This window comes from Mus caroli, chromosome 4 (genome assembly GCF_900094665.2).
Source record: "Mus caroli chromosome 4, CAROLI_EIJ_v1.1, whole genome shotgun sequence".
In the NCBI taxonomy this organism is placed as follows: domain Eukaryota; kingdom Metazoa; phylum Chordata; class Mammalia; order Rodentia; family Muridae; genus Mus; species Mus caroli.
In genome coordinates, this window is record NC_034573.1 from 107,657,812 (window position 1) to 107,679,417 (window position 21,606).

Below are 21,606 nucleotides of genomic sequence, written 5' to 3' on the forward strand. Positions count from 1 at the left end.
GCACTCACTTTGTAGACCAGGCTGGCCTCGAACTCAGAAATCCGCCTGCCTCTGCCTCCCGAGTGCTGGGATTAAAGGCGTGCGCCACCACGCCCGGCACTAGCATGATTTTGCTGAAAGGACCCTGATATAGCTCTCTCTTGTGAGGCTATGCCAGGGCCTAGCAAACACAGAAGTGGATGCTCACAGTCAGCTATTGGATGGAACACAGGGCTCCCAATGGAGGAGCTAGAGAAAGTATCCAAGGAGCTAAAGGGATCTGCAACCCTATAGGTGGAACAGCAATATGAACTAACCAGTACCCCCTGGAGCTCGTGTCTCTAGCTGCATATGTATTAGAAGATGGCCTAGTTGGCCATCAGTGGAAAGGGAGGCCCATTGGTCTTGCAAACTTTATATGCCTAAGTACAGGGGAACGCCAGGGCCAAGAAGTGGGAGTGGTGGGGAGAGCATGGGGGACTTTTGGGATAGCATTGGAAATGTAAATGAAGAAAATACCTAATTAAAAAAAAAGAAAGAAATTCTCTTAAAGGAGCCGGGCAGCTGTGCACGCCTTTAATCCCAGCACTTGGGAGGCAGAGGCAGGCGGATTTCTGAGTTCGAGGCCAGCCTGGTCTACAGAGTGAGTTCCAGGAAGAAACTCTCTTAAAAACAAAGCAAGAAAGTAGCCCCACCCTCTCAAAAGGAATAAACCCAACCAATGCAGCAAAGCAACGCTTCGGTATTCTTTGCTTAGGTCCTCTCCTACTCTGCTGACATGAATGAACCTCCCACGTAGGTGCACTGGTGTGTGCCTTTAATCCCCGCACCCAGGAGGCAGATGCAGACAGAAATTTTATATGAGTTCCAGAATGGCCAGGACTATACACTGAGATCCTGGCTGGAGAAAAAAAGAGAAATATCGGGCAAAATCTAACAGCAACAAACATAAGCCAAACCAAAATGAACAGAATCCCCAACAAAACACTCAAAGCAACGGGGAGAGCAAGAGAGCCCAAAGGAAATCAAACTGAAACACGAAGCCGAGTTAGCTGGGTCCGGTGGCACAGGCCTGTAATTCCAGTCGGCAGAAGATCTAATGTTCAAAGCCAGCCTCGTAAACTTAGTTTTATTATATTTTTGCCTCAAAAATAAAAAGTAGAAACGATCTGGGCTTGGGCCTTGGTACCATGCAAGGCAGCCTAAGAGACTAGGGGTGGGGGTGCGGGTGGCAGGAACAGGAGTGTGGATGGCTCAGTCAAAGTACTTGGGAGGTCAGCAGATGGTTAGAGATGAAGATTCTGAAGAGACTTCAAGGAACACTCTGGTGTTGACTTACAGGAAGGAAGAGCGACTGCGAGGAAAACTGGGAAAGGTGTTTGTATCTGGAGTTGTTTCAGAGACAATGAGAGCTAAATGTCTGCAAACAGAAGGGGTTGAGGGAACAGGAAACAGAAGCAAAGCAAAAGGTAGAAGAGAAAGGGGCGGGGAGGAGAGACTTAGAGCAGTGTTTTTCAGCCTGTGGATCATGACCCCTGGGGTTGCCAACCCTTTCACAGGGGTTGCCTAAGACTATGAAAAACTCAGATACTTATGGTTCATAACAGTAACAAATCACAGTTGTGAAAGAGCAATAAAAATGACTTTATGGTTGGGGTCACCATTGCATAGTATTAAAGGGTCGCAATGTTAGGAAGGCTGAGAACCATTGCCTTAGAGGATTAAGAGGAGATGGGGCCTCTATTAAGGCCACAGTATGCCCTGGAGCCCTTGCAGAGTCTTGGTGACCGTTCCCCTGGGACTTGCTTTGGATAAGTAAGAGCACTCCTCAACCCTATTCCCCAGCTCTCATAGATCTCCTTTCTGCTCACGCCACACAGTGCGGCGGATAGCATCACGACTCTTTATTAGACCCTTCTGCAGAAACAGCATCCTCCTCCCGCCCTGCATTTTCTAATACTCAGCTTCCCACCCAGGGCCAGATGGCACCTTCCTCAATGCCACCCTCCTGGCAGTCAGGCAGGCTTCCACAAGGCACAACCTTAGCTTTCCTGGCTTGCCACAGGGCTCTGTCACTCCTTGGACTTGGAATGAAGTTTCTCAAAGTCGTTGGTGCAGCCCCTCTGATTCATATCGTTGGAGCCCGGGGAGAAGCTGATGGAGCTGTTGTCAATGCAGTCGCAGCTGTCTAACATTGCACGCAGCAAAAGCCAGAGTGAGCCTGATGGCTGGCCCTGACAGGGAGGGCTCTGGGTCCCCTTACCCGCTGCTCACCTGTGGTAGCATTGACTTTGTTGGCTGCCAAAATGTCCGCCTGAATACTGTCTATTTTTGTGTACAGGATCTCGGCGTCATTCTGGGGAGAGAAGCAGCAGGAGCCTGGCTGGGCACCAGAGCAGTGTGCCCCTGGAGCTGGGGCTGGGCACTAGAGCAGTGCGCCCTGGAGCTGGGGCTGGGCACCAGAGCAATGCGCCCCTGGGGCTGGGCACCAGAGCAGTGCGCCCCTGGAGCTGGGGCTGGGCACTAGAGCAGTGCGCCCCTGGGGCTGAGGCTGGGCACCAGAGCAGTGCGCCCCTGGGGCTGGGGCTGCACCAGAGCAATGCGCCCCTGGGGCTGGGGCTGGGCACCAGAGCAGTGCGCCCCTGGGGCTGGGGCTGGGCACCAGAGCAGTGCGCCCCTGGGGCTGGGGCTGGGCACCAGAGCAGTGCGCCCCTGGAGCTGGGGCTGGGCACCAGAGCAGTGTGCCCCTGGAGCTGGGCTAGGGAGGAAGGGTTACCGCGAGCAGAACTGCCTAGGCAGAGAGATCCTGCTTCCAGCTTACTGGCTAGGGCAGGGAGGGGACAAGAAGACAGTGTAGGGGTGGGGATGGGGTCCAAGCCAGGGGGCCCAAGCCAGGAGACAAGATTCATTCTGTGCACAGGGGCACTGTTCTGTCCTGGGCATTTGCTGCGGCTGGTGGGAATGGAAGTACTTACAAGGAAGAGATGGTAGAGTTCGTCCCCCATGGACTTGCGGACCTGTTCCTCCACCAATGGGAACATTTGCACAAAGTACTGCGGCAGAGGGTGGGCCGGGTGACAGGACAGTGTGGGTATCTGCAGACTTGACTGTCCGTGTCCTGCAGTCTGCCACATGCTCCACCCCAGCCCTCATACCTCCAGTGTGAGGCTGGCTAGCCTCTGGCTATTGCTGTGGTCAGTGTTACCCATGGCCGACATCAGGCCATGGATCACACGCAGGTTCAGCAGCTCCACTGCCAAGTTCAAGTCATTGTGTGCCAGGATCCTTGTGAGGTAGGAAAAAAGACAGAAAAAATGTGGGGACGTAGGAAGGCAAAGGAGCCCCTCAACCCCAAGTTTGAAGCCTCTCTCCAGCTGAGAAACAAGAATTCCAGCAGAGGGAGGATTAGCAGCCCATGCCTTTAATCTCAGCATTCAGAAAGGGCAGAGGCAGGGGGGCAGAGGGGCAGAGGGGCAAGAGGGGCAGAGGGGCAAGAGGGGCAGAGGGGCAGAGGGGCAGAGGGGCAAGAGGGGCAGAGGGGCAAGAGGGGCAGAGGGGCAAGAGGGGCAAGAGGGGCAGAGGGGCAGAGGGGCAGAGAGGCAGAGGCAGAGGCAGAGGCAGAGATGGAGGCAGGTAGATCTCTGTGAGTTCCAGGCCAGCTTGGTCTATGTAGAGAGTTCCATAACAACCATGGCTACATAGACTTTATGTTATAGAGAAACCTTCTCTGTCTCTGTCTCTGTGTCTCTCTCTGACACACACACACCACACACACACACACACATACATACATACATCAGTAATCTACAATTCTTCCTTGAGAAGCCCATACCCACACTACTGTTTTTCTTTTTTTGAGACTGGGTCTCACTATGTAGTCCTGGCTGTTCTGGAACTCTCTATGTAGACCAGGATGGTTTTGACCTTACAGAGATCCACTCATCTCTGCCTCCTGAGTGGTGCATGTCTATCTATCTATCTATCTATCTATCTATCTATCTATCTATCTATGAGCCAGGGATGGTGACACGCCTTTAATCCTCGCGTGCAGGAGGCAGATAAATGCATGGGCTTGCATTGTCCAGCTTAGCTTGCTGCAATCACCCACTCCCACTGCAGCCCTACCCAATAGTCTTGGCAGCTGCAGCCTGCTGCAGGAACACTGGTAGCTGGGTTGTGGTCTGGAGAATCGAAGAGTCTGAAGAAATGAGGGGCCGTCAGCCAGGAAGCCTTTCCCACGTCCAGGGGGCAGTCCCATGGAGGAGTCCTACCACTGAAGATCCTGGCCTGCAGTTTGGATGTCTCCTTGACTGGTGGGATGAGCAGCGCCACGAGGCCCTTGAGCAGAGGCAAGCGCACGTCGTAGTGGATCAGGTCCTTTATCAGCTCGATGGCTGGAAGAGGAGAGAGATGCTGGGGAGGCCTTGTGTCCTTCCAAACCTACCATACCTTTTACCCTGCTGCCTCTGTCACCTTTCCTAGTACCTTCTGCTGCTCAGTACTGGTAAGACCTTATGGGGGGAGGTTACACATCCTTCCTGCCATTCTGGAGCCCATGATTAAATACCAGTAAGAGTAGGAGTCAGAGGGAAGGAAGACATGGAGGTCAGAGCTGCGGATCTGAGGCCCACAGAAAAGAGCTGCTGCCTTTAGCTTGAAGGGATTCAGGTTTGTAGAGGAAGAAAGGGCTGGGTTAGAACAGATTACATTTACCTTTTAAAAACCTGGTCCCTAGGAGTCAAACTCAGGGCCTCCTACATTCTAGGCAAGCATTTAGCTACATCTTCAGAAGTAGCTAGGAAAGGTGGCCACAACATCTGCTTCTTCCACAGAATACTTCCTATAGGGAGATGCCTGCAGTCTCTGCACTCCAGATGCTGGGGCACGAGGATTTTGAATTTGAGCATGGTTTAGGCTTTAGGTAGATCAAGACCCTTTATCGCCGGGCAGTGTTGGCGCACGCCTTTAATCCCAGCATTTAGGAGGCAGAGGCAGGCAGATTTCTGAGTTTGAGGCCAGCCTGGTCTACAGAGTGAGTTCCAGGACAGCCAGAGATACACAGAGAAACCCTGTCTTGAAAAACCAAAAAAAAAAAAAAAAAAAAAAAAGACCCTCTATCTAACTAAACTTTTTTTTTAATGAATCAACAAAACAAAACAAAAAACAAACAAACAAAAAGGAGAAACACTTCTTATGCAGCTCGGTACAGTGGAACAAGCTTGTGCTCTAAGCACTTGGGAGGCTGAGGAAGGCAGAGGCAGGAGCGTTGAGTTTGAGGATAGCCCTATATAGCTAATTCCTGACAAATCTCGACTACACAGTCAGACTCTGTCTCAGACCAACGAATGGAAACCAAGACAAGACGACAGTGCTAACAGCCACCCACTGTCCTCTTGGTCCTGCCGGCCACGTTTCTGGATTGTGTGTTTCATAGAGATCTTCCAGGGTACCCTCAAAGTCAGTTCTGATGTGCAGCCCCTGACACTTCTTGATGCTCAGAGGTGGCTCGGTTGTTATTGTTACTGTAATGGATGGGGGCCTAGGGTATGTAGCCCTGGCTGGACTGGGGCTTGTTATGTAGACCAGACTCAGAGATCCTTCTGCCTCTGCCTTCCGAGTGCTGGGACAAGAGACTGCATTTGGCCTGCCCATCTGATTAACGTTCTGACCTGGAGTCACAGATCCGAAAACACGGTACAGGGCCAGGGTCCAGCCCTGGGGTCCTGCAGAGCACTTGGAGCCTCTCAGGCATCTCCCAAACTTTATGTAAACAAAACAAGAACCTCTGAATGCTTGGCAGCCACTGTGTGCAGCGGCCAGAGTCCCAGACTCTCCAGTGTTTCTTACTCACTCTGCTGCTGGGTCGATGGGGATGCGTTTGGGTCTGAACGCTTTGACTCCTTTTATTGGACTGTGCGTCACTTTGCCAGTTAGAGCAGGATGCCACAGCGATGCCAGTGCACCCTGGGAAATATGTCTATGCCTGAGATGTGAAGAGAAGTGACTGGGTGGGTGCCCAGGCTCCAAAGGAGTGTAAGAAGATATGTTTATGATAAATTCCTGGCTGGGAGCAGCAGGTTCTGCAACATAGTCAGATATTCCAGGAGATAAATATCTACTTCTGCCAAACCCACTTTACACTGAAGGCTTCATCTTCCATTGGTTATGTAACTATAATGCCTGCAGCTCCTGGGACAAATGAAGATTTCCTCACCCAGCCATTTCTGATTGTGTTTTGTAAAAGTTCACAGCTGTCACTGGTTATACCCAAAGAGAGAGAAGCAGGGCCCTGCCTCTCTGCTGAGACATTTGCTCTCTGAGCAAGCACTTTACGGACTCATCCCCACCCCTTGGCCAACCCGGATGGAGCATGCGCTCGCTACAGGACCAGTGCTGAGGAGATAGAGGTGGCAGTGCTCAGCAGATATAAGGTGGATGCCATGGACACTTAGTTCAAGAGGAAAGAGTCATCTCTCAAGTCCAGAAGGCCCACAGCCTGAAGCTGAATGAGGCAGCACGTGCCTATAAGAGCAACACTCAGGAGCTGGAGGGCCACTGCTTACTTCGTGTCCCTGTCTGCACCAGGATGCCTCGTGCTTTCCTGCTGATCCCTCTGAACAGATGAAGAAGTTGAGGGCAAGTGGCCTTGTTAGGGGGCCAGTGAGCAGGAAAGCTTCTACCAGGGTCAATGTTCCTGTGGCAAAAGGGCCTACAAGTGGCCAAGTATCCAAAGGTGGTGGTGGCGCACGCCTTGCACCTCTGCCTTGGAAGGCAGAGGCAGGCAGATTTCTGAGATCAAAGTCAGCCTGGTCTACAGAGTGAGTTCCAGAACAGCCAGGGCTACATGGAGAAATCCTGTCTCGAAACAAAACAAAGGAACAAAATAAGTTGGATATCCCGTGTGTGCGGGAGAATAAAATATTCCATCCCAGGTGTCTGTGTGTGTGTTTGGCTTTGGCATTTTAGAATTGCTTTTTGCTACTGTGTTTTTTTTTGTTTGTTTGTTTGTTTGTTTTTTTTGAGACAGGATCTTTCTACATAGTCCCAGATAGCCTAGAACCAACTAACTATGTAGTCCAGGCTGGCCTTGAACTCAGAGATCCACCTGCCTCTGCCTCCTGAGGGCTGGGAATAAAAGCATGTGCCACCATGCCCAGCATCAGAGTTGGTCATCAGAGAAGCTGCACGGCCTCTTGTAGATGGGAACAGGTCTGGAAGGCTGCCCTTCTGCTAAAGGGGCTGACATTATGAAGGAAATCTGTCTTAGCCAGCCAGTGGCTACGCACAAGCTTTTCTATGACGCACCCTCCTGTATTAGTCAGGGTTCTCTAGAGTCACAGAACTTATGGATAGTCTCTATATAGTAAAAGAATTTATTGATGACTTACAGTCGGCAGCCCAATTCCCAACAATGGTTCAGTCGCAGCTGTGAATGGAAGTTCAAGGATCTAGCAGTTACTCAGTCTCACACGGCAAGCAGGCGAAGGAGCAAGAGCTAGACTCCCTTCTTCCAATGTCCTTATATTGTCTCCAGCAGAAGGTGTAACCCAGATTAAAGGTGTGTTCCACCACACCTTTAATCCCAGATGAAAGGTGTAGCCCAGATTAAATCTCCTTAAACTAGGAGATTTAATCTTCTGGAATCCATAGCCACTATGGCTCAAGATCTCCATACCAAGATCCAGATAAGGATCTCCAAGCCTCCAGATAAGGGTCACTGGTGAGCCTTCCAATTCTGGATTGTAGTTCATTCCAAATATAGTCAAGTTGACAACCAAGAATAGCCACTACACCTCCTTTTTGCTTAGGGAAGATCTTTTCATGACAGAAGAGGTTGGGGTCTGACACCTGCCCAGACGGATTGCATCACAGGTGGTTCTTGTCTAGGGACTTTGTGTAACGGGCCATCCTCCTTTTGTGCCTCTTCCCAGCAACCTTCTGTAATGAGCAGCCACCTCCTGTTCCTCCATAACTGGAAGCCTGAATGCCTCTACATAAAGTTCAGTTAACCAGCACCTCCCTTCAGCCTCATACTCTGTAGGATTCTACAGAGGTTTTTTTCTGTTACTCTGTCTATGAATCGTTTTACAGATGAAGATGATCATGCCTTGACAGCGAACAGACTAAATCTAAAGCTGGTGTACACGTGCAGCCACTTCCAAGGTGCCCACCCTCGTCTGAGGCAGGAGAGGAATTCTTTGCTGCTAGAGTCTTGGGAAACCGGTTTACTGTGCACTTCTGGACGAGACTGCCACCTGCTGGCTGCACAGAGGAAGCACGCTTTAGCATAAATTTTCTTTCTTTTCCACCGGAATATCCTTGCAGGCTGTACTTGACCAGTCACATGCTCTCTGATTCCTGAGTGTTCTGCTGCCCTTTTAACTACATTCTATTCAAATACTAATGTTGAAGCACTAAAAATAGATTAACTCGTACATTTTTAATTACACCGTATTCAAAGACCAATGCTGAAACACTAAAAATAGATGGATTAATTATTAGACACGGAGCCTTCACTGTTAGATCAAACTGGCCTTCATTTTGTGGCAGGCTTCCTGCTACCGCCTCCATCGTCGGCGGTTACAGACACATGCCACCATGCCCAGATAAAAATACTTTCAGAGAATTGCTTTTTAAGAGCTGAGGAGGACCGATGAGATGGTTCAGTGGACAAAGGCACTTGAAACCAAGCCTGATCAACTGAGTAGGATCCCAGGGACGCATGGTGGAAGGAGAAAAGTTCTGCTAGTTATCTCCCGACCTTGCCATCCCTGTGGCATGCACACCCCCTCCCAAATAAATAAATAAGGCAGGAGAGGCTCAGCAGTTAACACACTTTTTGTTGTTGTTTTGTTTTGTTTTGCTTTTTTGAGACAGGGTTTCTCTGTATAGCCCTGGCTGTCCTGGAACTCACTCTGTAGACCAGGCTGGCCTCGAACTCAGAAATCCACCTATCTCTGCCTCCCAAGTGCTGGGATTAAAGGCGTGCACCACCACTGCCCGGCATTAATGCACTTGTTAAGCAAGCTTGAGAAATGGAGTCCATGTCCCCAGCACCCAGGTAAACTGGGCTAGCACTGCGGCTGGGTTGCAGTCTTAGCACTAGGGAACTAAAGACAGAGATCCCAGGGGCAAGCTGGCCAGCCCAGCTCATCACTTTGGTGAGTTACAAGTTCAGCTAGAGACATTAACATGTAAAGAGAGTGGCTAAGGAAGATCTGACCTCCATGCACGTGTGTGTGAGTGCACACACACACAGACACACACACACACAACTTTAAAGTCTAGTCAGACTCAGCTGAGAGAAGCTGAGATAAGTGGGTTGGTTAAGTGCTGGGGATCAAGGCTATCCTGGATAATGCAGCATAAATCTGTCTCCAAAATGCAAACAAAAAATATATTATCAGTATTGTTATTGTATTTGTTTATTTATTTACTTATTTGGGACAGGGTCTATCTTTATAGTCCTTGTTGTCTTGGAGCGCGCTACATGGACTATGCTGTTCTAGAATTCACAGAGATCCTCCCCCTGTCTCTACCTCCTGAGTGCTGGGACCAAACCCAGCTTGTTATTATTGTTATTTTTAAACAATAAAGAAAATCAATAAAGTATAAACATTATAAGCTATGGATGTGACATATGTGCTGATGACCCAGGAGTTATGGTGACATGTTCTCTGTCTCTCTGTCTCTCTCACTGTCTCTGTCTCTGAAGTCTCCTGTAGCTAGACTATACTCAAGCTTACTATGTAGCTAAGTATGAACTTGAATTACTGATCTTACCAGTTTGTTTGTTTAAAGACAGCATCTTACTTTGTAGCTCAGGCTGGCTTTGAACTTATGACATTCATCCTGTTCATCCTGTCCACACCTCTTGAGTGCTAGGATGAGAGGTGTGAACCTATCTCAGTTATCTGCTATCTGCTCTTCTAGGCAAGTGCGGTGGTTTGAATAGGAATACCCCCTCCCCCGCCACTTGTGTGTTTGAATGCTTGGGCCATATAGAGTGGCACTCTTAGGAGGTGTGGCCTTGTTGGAGTAGGTGTGGTGTTGTGGGGGCAGGCTTTGAGGTCTCCTGTGTTAAAACTCCACCCAACGTGGAACAGTCTCCTTCTGCTGCCTGTGGATCAAGATGTAGAACTCTTGGCTCTTTCCCCAGCATATTTCTGCCCTGCTTCCTGCCATGATGATAATGGACTGAACCTCTGAAACTGTAAGCCAACCCCAATGAAATGTTTCCCCACTTAAGAGTGGCCATGGTCATGGTGTCTCTTCACATCGATGGAAACCCAAACGAAGACAGCAAGGGTTCTTGGCTTTGTTTTGAACTTATTTTTATTCTATGAGCTTGAGTGTTTTGCCTTTTATGTATGCACCCACACCAGGTATAGTTGTGTGTTGCACGTGGGACCCAGCTTGGGTTCCCTGGAAGAGCAGCAAACGTTCTTAACTACTGAATCATCTCTCCAGCTTCCTCTTCTGAGCAGGCAACCAGCCTGTGCACAGAGGATGCGAACGCCCTCTAAGATCTGAGTCAAACATCACGGGCTCTAGAGGGGAAGATGCTGCCAGGTGAGGGTGGGACGCAGCTACCTGAGTGTCAGGAAAGTGGGGACACTGAAAACAAGTTTGTCTTGGGGTTTCTAATCTACTTAGACCCTGGATAAATGTATAATAAAACTCTTTTTTGTTGTTGTTGTTGTTGTTGTTTTTGTTTTTGTTTTTGGGTTTTTTGAGACAGGGTTTCTCTGTGTAGTCCTGGCTGTCCTGGAACTCACTCTGTAGACCAGGCTGGCCTCAAACTCAGAAATCTGCCTGCCTGTGCCTCCCGAGTGCTGGGATTAAAGGCATGCGCCACCACGCCCGGCAATAAAACTCTTTAAATGCTAAACCAAGCGTCACAGTTTCAGTGCTAATATAACCGGGTTTATGTGACACACTTGTAAAAAGTAGTAGGTTTTGGAGAAGTGAGAAGATTCGGTGGTAAAGGTGCTTGCTGCCATGCTCCACCTTGACACTTGGACTCTCACATGCATACGCACATGTGTGCGCGCGCACACACACACACACACACACACACACACACACACACACACGCTTGCAGGGATGCAGGTGTTACAGCATGTGTGTTGGATTCCGAGGACACTTTGTGAAGTCAGTTTTCGCCTCTATTCACGTGCCTTTGGGGAGTTGAACTTAGGCCATCAGGTTTGGCAGCAAATGCATTCAGCAGCTGAGCCAGCTGGATGGTCCCACTTCAGCACGTTGGGTTTTAATTCAAGGATGGAACCTACTTTGCTGACAGGATCGAGCAGAACAGCATGCAGGTGTAAGAGCTGTTTTCATCTTTGGTTATGTTTTGCATGTGTGACTGTGTATGTATATGGATAAATGCACGCCACAGTGGACCTGTGGATGGCAGAAGAGTCAGTTCTTTCCCCTCCATATGGGTCCTTTGGACCAAATTCAGGTCCTCAGACTTGAAGGCAAAAGCATCTTTACCTGCTGAGCAAATTTGCTGGCGCTTGGACCTCTCTCTCTCTTTTCTCCTGTCTCTCTTCCCTCTCCTCCCTTCCCCTCCCCTTCTCTCCCTTTCCCTCCCCTGTCCCCTCCCTTTTCCACCCCTCCCTTCTTCTCTGCTCCCTCTCCCATCTCTTCTCCTTCTCTTCCTCCTCTCTCCTCTCTCCCCATTCTCTCTCTCCCCCTCTCTATCCTCTCTTTCCCCTTTCCCCCCTCTCCCCTCTCTCCCTTCTCCCCCCCCCCCTTTCTTTCTCTCTTTGCTGTTTTGGAACTTGATTTCTAGATGAGGCTGGCCTTGAACTCACAGAGATCCTACCACTTTTGCCTTCCAAGTGTTGGTATTGTAGGCCCCAGATGACAGACAGCCCGGCTGATATCTTGGTCTGGAAACCTCACAAAATATCCCAAGTCAGAGCTGGGTATGGTGGTGCACAGCTATAATCCCAGCACCCTGGGTTACAAAAAAAAAAAAAAGACTCAAAAAGGGATTGGTGTGGGCGGATCTAGCACTAGGTAAGCAGTTCTCAGATTTCTGAGCCATGAACACCATGGTACAGTAAAAGCTTACATGCCAGATGTGTTGGCCCATGTTTGTAATCCCAGCATTATGGAGGCAGGGACAGTAGGATAGGGGGTTTGAGGCAGCCTGGGCTATGTAGTGAGAGCTTTACTGTCTCTAACTGCTAATTTTAGATATGATTTTTAGTATAGAAATAATCCCTAATATACAGACAGATAACAGCTTTTGAGGGTTTATGCAAACATTCACATAAACAGCTCTCACTTCCCCTTTATGGCAGCACTATAAGGGATGGTTTGTCACTGCTTTGTGTGGTGGCCCGGGACAAAGGTCAGGAAGAGGTGACCATCTGCATGGCTTTGATTTCTCATTCTTGAGAAGCTGGTGTGAGGTCCGCAGGGCCAGAGACATAGACAAAGAGCCAGCATGGGTCAGAAAGGGGGTGCTGGGAAGACAGCCTCGGAATTTGGAAGATGTGGTTTCTGCCAACTCTTTTGGCTCCACTAATGCTGCCAATATGAATTGCTAAGCCATTTTCAAACCTTTGAAGGACACATGGCTTCAGTTAAGCAGTGGTTTGGTGAATTGTCATTCGGCAAGTTAATCTTTTGGCCAGCATGCATCTGATAACCTAAGTTACAGTGAATTGGTGTGCTCCTTACCAAGGGATACATCACAATGTTTATGTCCCTAAGACAACAATTAATAGTTTATTTGTAAAAGACACTAACAACTTTATTGGTTCCTCTCTCTCTCTCTCTCTCTCTCTCCTTTGCTAGGGAACAGGCCACCACTGAATCATTAATTTCATTCATTCATTCATTCGTTCATTCATTCATTCATTCGTTCATTGTACTGAAGAGATGGCTCAGCTGTTAAGAGTGCTGGTTGCACTGGTCTAGAGGACCTGGGTACAATTCCCAGCACCCACATGGCAGCTAACAACCATCCGTAACGCCAGTATCAGGGGAATCTGATGCCTTCTTCTGGCTTCCACAGGTAGCAGGCAAAACACCTATCTCCACAAAATAATGATTATTCTTACATTTAACTAGGTGTGTGGCACATGCCTTTTATCCCAGCACTTGAGAAGCAAAGACAGGCAGTCTGTGTGAGTTCTAGGCCAGTAGGACTACACAGTGAGACACTGTATCTCAAAAGTAAAATAAAATGAAATAAAACATTGTTGTTGGATAGTGGTGGCGCACGCCTTTAATCCCAGCAACAGAAAGGTAGAGGCAGGTGGATCTCTGAGTTCAAGGCCAGCCTGGTCTACAGAGAGAGTTTCAGAACAGCCAGGGCTACATAGAGAAACAAACAAACAAACATTTTTTTTTTCAATTTTGTGTGTATGTGAGTATGTGTGTGTGTGTGTGTGTGTGTGTGTGTGCGTGTGTGCACATGCCACAATGCTCCTGTGGCGGTCACAGGACATCCTTGGGAGTCAGTTCTTTTTTGCCACGTGTATCCTCAGTAGCTCAGGCTGACAAGCTTGGAGGCGTACGTGTGCCTTCACTCAGGAGCCATCCCTCCAGCTCTGGGTTTTGGAGACAGGGCCTTACAATTTAGCTCAGGAGGCTGGCCTTAGGCTTGGGGCCTTGGCCTCGCTAGCTTCTCCACTCTAGGGAAGGGAAACAATGAATGGCCGTTTTTGTCCCTTGATATTGCTAGTTCTGATAAGTCCCTGCTTGCCACCAGTTCCTGGAATGGCAATCCCTCCTGAGAGGAAAGTGTCATTTGTCACTTCAGAGAAGTTTTAAATGGAGATAAATTCCAGGCAGGACCACTTTGGAGAAGTCTTCTGTTCTGATTTTGGCTCAGCTTAAATGGGATGGTCATTAAGAGAAATTCTAAAGTCTGCAGTGTGATAAAGGGCCTGGGATGTCAGTGAACATAGGCCTCTCTTGGCACCCTCCCGCCTCCTCCCTCCATTGTTTCTACTTCTGGGTGAAGCACGGCTGTCCCTCCCATCCCCCAGGGGCACCCACACTCAAACCTTGCACCCTTCTGAAAACTGCATTAACATACTGAGAAACCAGGGGCTTTCTGGGGTGGCTCAGAAGTTGAGAGCTCTTGTTGCTCTTGCAGAAAACTGGAATTCAGCTCCAGCCTCCATATTGGCTGGCTCCCAACTGCCTGTAACTCCAGCTCCAGAGGATTCAGTGTCTTCTTACACACACACACACACACACACACACACACACACACACACACACACACACACACTCACACACACACATTCACACACATAGACTCACACAGACTCACACACATGCACACACACACATACACAGACACACACAGACTCACACATACACACACTTTATTTCATTTTTAAAAGATTTACTTATTTAATCTATGAATGCTCTATCTGCATGTATACCTGTGTACCAGAGAGGGTATTGGTTCCCATTAATAGATGGTTTGTAAGCCACCATGTGATTGCTGGGAATTGAACTCAGGACCTCTGGAAGAGCAGCTGAAAAGCAGTCAGTGCTCTTAACCACTGAGCCATCTCTCTAGTCCTTATTTTATTTTTTAAATTGAGCAACTGAACAAGAAAGGGGAGAGGAGCCTATTCTATCTGCCCATAGAGTGCTACCCTCATGTACTGCCCAGATCCAGCACCCCCTCTGCAGTGGTTTTAAGGACTGGTTGCAATATTATTTGGCCTTCTTCTCATTGAGATGTGGCGACTGTGTGTGGTCTCATGAATTATTACTTTTTGTTTGTTTTTGAGACAGGGTTTCTCTGTGTAACCCTGCCTGTCCTGGAATTTGCTCTATAGACCAGGCTGGCCTCAAACTCAGAGATCCGCCTGCCTCTGGCTCCTGAGTGTTGGGATGGATAGTGTGTATGCTGTTTAGGAGGCTTGGCCACAGAAGGCCCCGCAGCTTCACACTGGGTGTCCTTGGAGGCCCCTTTTTTGCGACCCAGCCACCAAGTTAGGAGAAGCCAAGTGTCACCAGAGTTGACGGTCCTGGCTGAGTCCTACCCCCAAATATTTCAGTCCCCTTGAATTAGCCCCAAGACCTAGACTTTCTTCAGATATGAAAATTAAGTAGAGTGGGCCAAAAAAGGCCTTAGAAATCAGAATAATTATCATTTAAAAACAATATTTACAAAAAAGAAAATTAATGAAAAAGCCATTCATGATGAATAATATATCCAAATTATTCAGTGTATCCAGAAACTATCAGTCTTGGCTTTTGCCTCCCAGATGTTGACAGCCTGCTCCTCTGGGAGAGTCCTATGGCCTCCTTCTCAGCTGTGCACAGTACTCTTGCCTCCTGGAATCAATATGTGTGAAATAAGCTCTGTGGCTGGTGATCTCTCTTAGAGTGCTCTTCTGTGTGTGTGTGTGTGTTCCCATCTGTCTGTCTGATCTTTCTTCATTCTCTTGTTGCCCAAGTTGGGTTTCTAGGACCCAGTCACTAAGGTCACAGCAGTGGCATGTGCTCACCATCCCAAGGTAAGAAGGTAGACTTGAGAGAATCATGAGTTCAAGACCACACTTGGCCTGGTGTGGTGCTGTGTGCCTGTAATCCCAGTTCTTGGGAAGCTGGTGGAGGACAGAGAGTTCAAGACCAGCCTAGACTGCCTAAGAGACAGTCTCAAAAGAAAAAAGAAAGGAGCCGGGCGGTGGTGGCGCACGCCTTTAATCCAAGCACTTGGGAGGCAGAGGCAGGCGGATTTCTGAGTTTGAGGCCAGCCTGGTCTACAAAGTGAGTTCCAGGACAGCCAGGGCGACACAGAGAAACCCTGTCTCGAAAAAAACCAAAANAAAAAAAAAAAAAAGGAAAAAAAGAAACCCTCACCACACATCTAGCCTCCGTTCCCTCAAGCCAGCTGACAGCTGGGTGGGTTGCAGGCTCTGTACCCTGAGGTTTATTTTGAGAAATAAATGGTGTGACCAATGGAAGATCAATAAATGAACGACTCAGCAAATGAAAATGTAGCTGCCATCAGGGTCCAAATTATTTAGTTTGTTGGTTGGCTTTTTGTTTGTTTTGTTTTGTTTTGTTTTGTTTTGTTTTTTTTACTGAGAACGACATTTCTAGGGTGGTTCCTGTTTGTTTTGTTATGAGGCAGTGCTGTGGGGTTTGGTCTGTTGCTGTATATGTCATAATGCTAAATACTGGTCCTGATTACCTCAGGGACAAAAGAAGCCTGGAGTGTGCACCAAGTGATACTATGTGACCTTGCTCCTTAATTTAAAACTATTGGTTGAATAAAGATCCTACTGGCCTAGAGGTGGACAGAAGAGAAGTAGGTGGGGTTTCAGGTCCCAGGCTTGGTATCTGTGTCAGGAGACCACATGTATGGAGGAGAAGATGCCTCGGGGTAGGTGAGTCACGAAAACATGGCCATGAGGGTTGGCCAATTGGAGTTAAGAGCAGCTCAGATGTAATATGGCAAGTTATAACTCGGGGTTATTGGTAGAGAAGTACATTCTTTTTTTATTTTTAAAGATTTGTTTATTTATTTTATGTATATGAGTACACTGTTGCTGTACATGTGGTTGTGAGTCTTCATGTGGTTGCTGGGAATTGAATTTTAGGACCTCTGCTCGTTCCGGTCAACCCTGCTCGGTTCTGTTTGCTCAGGCCCAAAGATTTATTTATTATTATATGTAAAGTACACTTAGCTGTCTTCAGATGCACCAGAAGAGGGCATCAGATCTCATTACAAATGGTTGTGAGCCACCATGTGGTTGCTGGGATTTGAACTCAGGACCTTCAGAAGAGCAGTCAGTGTTCTTACCTGCTGAGCTATCTTGCCAGCCTGAGAAGTAGATTCTCAGAGCTTAGAGGATAAATATCTGCCCAGCTCTAGTGCTTTAAAGCTTATCATAAACATAAAGGTTTTGTGTATTTTATCTGGAAACTGAATGACTAAAAGCAGAGATCAAATATTTACTACAACAAGACAGTTGCACTGCATAGCTGAGATTGGCCTGGAATTTGAGATTCTCCTGTCTCAGCCCCCCAACTGCTGAGGATAGAGGTGTGTACCACCGTGCTAGGCTTCCTTTTCTGTTTTCCCAGTGCTTGAAGTCCGACCCAGGCCTGTGCACACTGGCTGAGCATTCTGTCAGAGTTACAACTGTAGCTTAGTCAGGGCTTCAGTGCAGACTTGAGAAACGTATGAGAGAGCGCTCTGGACTTAGCCGGTCCCAACCACTGCTCAAACAAATGAAATATGACCATCATTTTCTGAGGAACTTGCTGACTGATAGTAAACTGGCCTTCTCCCTCTGGCAAGGTTATTTTGGACACTCAACCACAGGCTCTTTGTGAACGGAGGGAGACTTTGGAGAGCTGCCCTCGCTGCCACCTTTGGTGACCTGGAAGTCTCCCTACCTTCATACTGGACCTCCAGGTGCACTGTGCTCAGGACTGTCAGCACACTGTCCACGATGCTGGGGTGTGTCGCTCCAACTATTGACTGGCAAGACAGACAAGAGGACAAGAGTGGTGACTCTTTAGGCCTAGAGGAAGGGAAAGGAGGACCCCATAGACAGCCAGGCTGTGGGAGGATTTGACAATCTTTAGCTCAAGATGCCTTAAACCAAATCTCCTGGCTACCCGTTGAGACATGCAGGACGGAGGTCTGTGACTACGGTTTGGGGAGGGAGGACACAGGTAGGAGAAAAGTACTCATCTCTGATGGTAAATCTCTCTCTGAAATCTCACCTTTCAGTTAACCTGTCTTTTACCTCTTGAGACTTTACCTCTACCAGCTAGTGAGAAGACAGAGCCGTGTAAACAAGGGTCTACCTGAAGTGCCCACTGTAGGAGGCACTGCACGGGACTGCAGGGATCAATCCTCAGGTCTGACCGTGGCCTCCCACTGGCTCAGCTCAGCTCTAGGAGGTGTCCCTTCTCCTTCCCTCCTGACATGATGAATCCTGTCTGGGGCGTTTCATTTACTTCAGCTTCACTTGTTAGTAATCTGTTTATGAAACCTAAGCTGATATCTTCGTCCTGGGCCTTTCTTCGGAGGGTCAGCCTTTGACTTTCCATGGCCCAGTGGCCTGCAGCTCCAGGCAGTGGCTTTTAAACTGAGCTTAGCATCAGGACCAAAGCGGTACCAAGGGCCACCTGGGAGCCACTGTCGCTTACCAAGTCCGAACCTAAGTCCTCCCACAGCAACCTGGTTCCTCCTCTTTACCCATTCTCTTTCGGCACTGGCACCGGATAACTCACCCTGTTGGCAAAGCCCAAAGCTAGATGGCATCTTTGATGTCTATTCTTGGTTCTGCATCTGTCTCAGAAATGTCTACCCTCCTTGGTCTTGTCTGTACTCACCCTTACTGTCACCATTTGGGCTATTTTGTCTGCCTCCCCTCAGCCCATCCTCCGGGGGCACTTGTGAGAGTTTCAACCATTCATGTCAAAGCCATGCTCGCTCCCCTCCTTACTTGGCATGATGCTACCATAACCCCCCCCCCCCAAATCTGACTTCTCACATTCTAGGGCAGAAGCCAAGAAGAAGGAAAAAAAAAAGCCTTTCCAATCAGTGAGACCTGGCCTCTTCACTTACACGCCTCCCAAAGAAGCCCAGTGTTGCTTCTCCTGTCAAATGGATGCCTTTAATCTTTCCCACGGTTCCCTTGTCATCCGTATTGCGTGTCTCTACCACTTTGAAGTCTGCCAATATCTTTCTGATCCTTAAACAAACAGGACAAATCACTCTGCCGGGAGAGGTGAATTCCATGGCCCGCCTCGGCCGTGGGAAGTGGCGCAGGCCGGCGTGGAAGGCTGAGCTCTACCTCTTAGGTCTGTGGGAAGCGCCGGCTGGGAAAGGTAAGACTGCGCACGCGCGCATGCTCCTGAATCACAACTCCAGCGCATAGCTGCAGCTCACCTGGGCAATCTTGAGAGTCTGCAGGGCCAGTCGCTGGGCTTTCGGGGACCCACAGGGCAGCAGAGCTATCAGGCCTTTGTATACTTGGTTCTGGTACTTGGGATTGCCATGAACCAACGTTTCCAGCAGAATCTGTACTTCCTCCTGGGTCTCTTCTGATTTAGACTTTGCCAGAAATTCTGCTATGGCTCTCACACCTAGGCAAAGGAGAGAAAATGATAAATTGGACAGGCTTTAGGTTTAAAACAATTCCCACTCAAGATTGCTTTACCGAATTGCTTTAAGAGCATCTCGTGAGCGTGTTTAACCAAAGCACAGTTGTGTGTGTGTGTTTTGTGCTGGGTGTAGAAAGTCTTTCTCACCAGACTGTAATGTTTTTAAATGTGCTTTTAATTTTTTTTTTTTTATTTCCTAGACAGTCTTATTATGTATCCCTGGCTGTCCTGGAACTCACCATGTGAATCAGTTTGATCTCAAACTCAGAGATCTGTTGTCTCCTCCTAAGTGTCCTGATTAAAGGTATGTGCCACCACGCCCAGCTGACTGTAATTGTTTTAAGAACAGTGCCTTTTTTGTTTGTAAATAATAATTATTATTCATAAACTTTAGCTTATATGTGTTTTGCCTGTGTATATGTCTGTGCACCGCTTTTGAGTCTGGTGCCTGCAGAGGTCAGAAGAGGGTTTCAGATCTCCTGGAACTGGTGTTACTGACAGTTGTGAGCCATTTTGTGAGTGCTGGGATAGAGCCTAGCTCCTCAGAAAGAGCAGCAAGTGCTTCTAACCACTTCCCTAGCCCACGCTGTATTCATTTATTTATTTCTGGTTTTTTGAGACAAGGTCTTTAGGTATCTCTGACTGTTTTGGAACTCCTATGTAGATCAGGCTGACTTGGAACCTTTCAACTCACAGAGATCCCCCTCTGTCTCTCCAGTGACATGTGCCACCATCCCTGGAAAGATTTTTTTTAAAATTTTACTTATATGTATGTATGTACATCACATGTGAACCTGGTGTTCACTGAAACTAGAGGTGCTGTTGGATCCCCTGGAATCGGAGTTCCAGGTTGTGAGTCACCGTGTGGTTGCTGGGAATGGAACCAGAGACACCTGCAAGCTCACTCAATGCTGAGCCATCTCCAGCCCCTTGGCAGTCAGTAATTTTTGTTTTTGTTTTTGTTTTTGTTTTTGTTCTTTTCGAGACAGGGTTTCTCTGTGTAGCCTTGGCTGTCCTGGAACTCACTCTGTGTACCAGGCTGGCCTTGAACTCAGAAATCCGCCTGTCTCTGCCTCCCGAGTGCTGGGATTAAAGGGGTGCGCCACCACGCCCAGCCTTATCTCAGTTTTGTTGCTAACATTAGTCATAGTGGTTTTACATAGAATTTTATATAATACCTAATAAAAGCTTGTTATATATGTGTGGAAAAGAAAACATTTAAAATGAAGGGTCAAAAGCTAGGTGTGGTGGCACACACCTTTAATCCTAGCACTTGGAAAGCAGAGGCAGACAGACCTCTGAGCTTGAGGTCAGCTTGGTCTATACAGAGTGTTCCAAAGCAAGTGTGATGTTGAGTTTATAATCCTAGCTCCCGGGAGCTGGAGGCAAGATCAGAAGTCCAAGGACAACCTGGGCAACCTGGGTGGCTTGAATGAGATGACCTCCACAAGGCTCTGACATTTCGGCATTTGGTCCCTCCCTGTTTGGAGGATGATTAACAAGGTGTGGCAATAGCTAATGAAACCAACTCTTTCCTGGAGATGTATCTCGGAGATACACCATGGGTCTGATTCTGAGGGTTCAAAAGACTGGGCTGTTCCAAATTAGGTCTATCTGCTTTCGGGTTATGATTTAAAGCATGAGTTCTGCTGCTACAGCCAGCACGTCTGTTGCTTGCAGCCACCTTGCCCACCATGACGGACTCAGCCCTCGGGACCCACCGTAGCTTTCACAGATGAGCTCCTTGTACTTTCTGCCAGTGTTTGCAATAATCTGAAGTAGTTTGATGGATTCCTTTTTGTCCTCTTCCTTGATCTTCTCTACGCCAAGTATTTCCAAGAGCGTTAGGACACCTCCGATCTCAAGAAATTCAATCAGGTACCGATTACTGTACAGAAGGGAGACCACACAGAAAAGACACTTGAAGAGTTCCTTAGCACAGAACCAAAGGCCAAGGTACTCTCTTCACACACTTGTCTCTAACCCAGGAGATAGCCACAGATAGAGACAAAATTATTTGGATTTTAAAAATATTAATCTATTGATATATTAAATATAAAATATATCAATTCAATACACACACATATATATGTCTAGATTACATCTCACCACATTGCTTTGAACTCGCTACCCTGCCTCAGCTTCTGAGTCACTGAGGTTACAGGCAGGTGCTGCTGTGCCCAGCCAAGAAAACACTGGGCCTAACTTCAACAGGCATTCTTGTTTTTGTCTATTCTGGTCTGTGTCCTGCCTTTTCTTTTGTTGGACAGGGTCTCATTATGTAGACCAGCACTGCTGTATGGATTAGGCTGGCTTTGAACTTGCAGTGACCTCTTGCAAGATTTGACTACTGGGATTACAGGTGTGAGCCCCCACACCTCCCTCCCTTTCCCTCTCCCTCCCCTCCCCACTTCCCTCTCCCTCCCCTCCCCTTTCCCTTCCCTCCCCTCCCTTCCTTTCCCCTCCGCTCCCCTTCCCTCCCCTGCCCTCCTCTCCTCTCCC

The 21,606-nt window shown here is 48.2% G+C and overlaps 1 protein-coding gene across 5 annotated transcripts in view; it reads right to left on the bottom strand.

Moving 5' to 3' along the window:
• Window positions 1–1,099: 1,099 nt before the first annotated feature.
• Armh1 (armadillo like helical domain containing 1) overlaps window positions 1,100–21,606 on the bottom strand; it is a 42,118-nt gene continuing 21,611 nt past the window's right edge. For all 5 annotated transcript variants that reach the window (XM_021160635.2, XM_029476510.1, XM_021160637.2 and 2 more), the window contains 10 exons: window positions 20,826–20,992; window positions 18,890–19,086; window positions 17,383–17,467; window positions 4,251–4,373; window positions 4,105–4,177; window positions 3,135–3,264; window positions 2,955–3,032; window positions 2,254–2,335; window positions 2,021–2,167; window positions 1,100–1,399 (listed from right to left, as the gene is read on the bottom strand). In XM_021160635.2, the coding sequence (XP_021016294.1) occupies window positions 2,052–2,167; window positions 2,254–2,335; window positions 2,955–3,032; window positions 3,135–3,264; window positions 4,105–4,177; window positions 4,251–4,373; window positions 17,383–17,467; window positions 18,890–19,086; window positions 20,826–20,992 (1,051 nt within the window). In that variant the 3' untranslated portion in view covers window positions 1,100–1,399; window positions 2,021–2,051. The remainder of the gene's footprint in view (window positions 1,400–2,020; window positions 2,168–2,253; window positions 2,336–2,954; window positions 3,033–3,134; window positions 3,265–4,104; window positions 4,178–4,250; window positions 4,374–17,382; window positions 17,468–18,889; window positions 19,087–20,825; window positions 20,993–21,606) is intronic.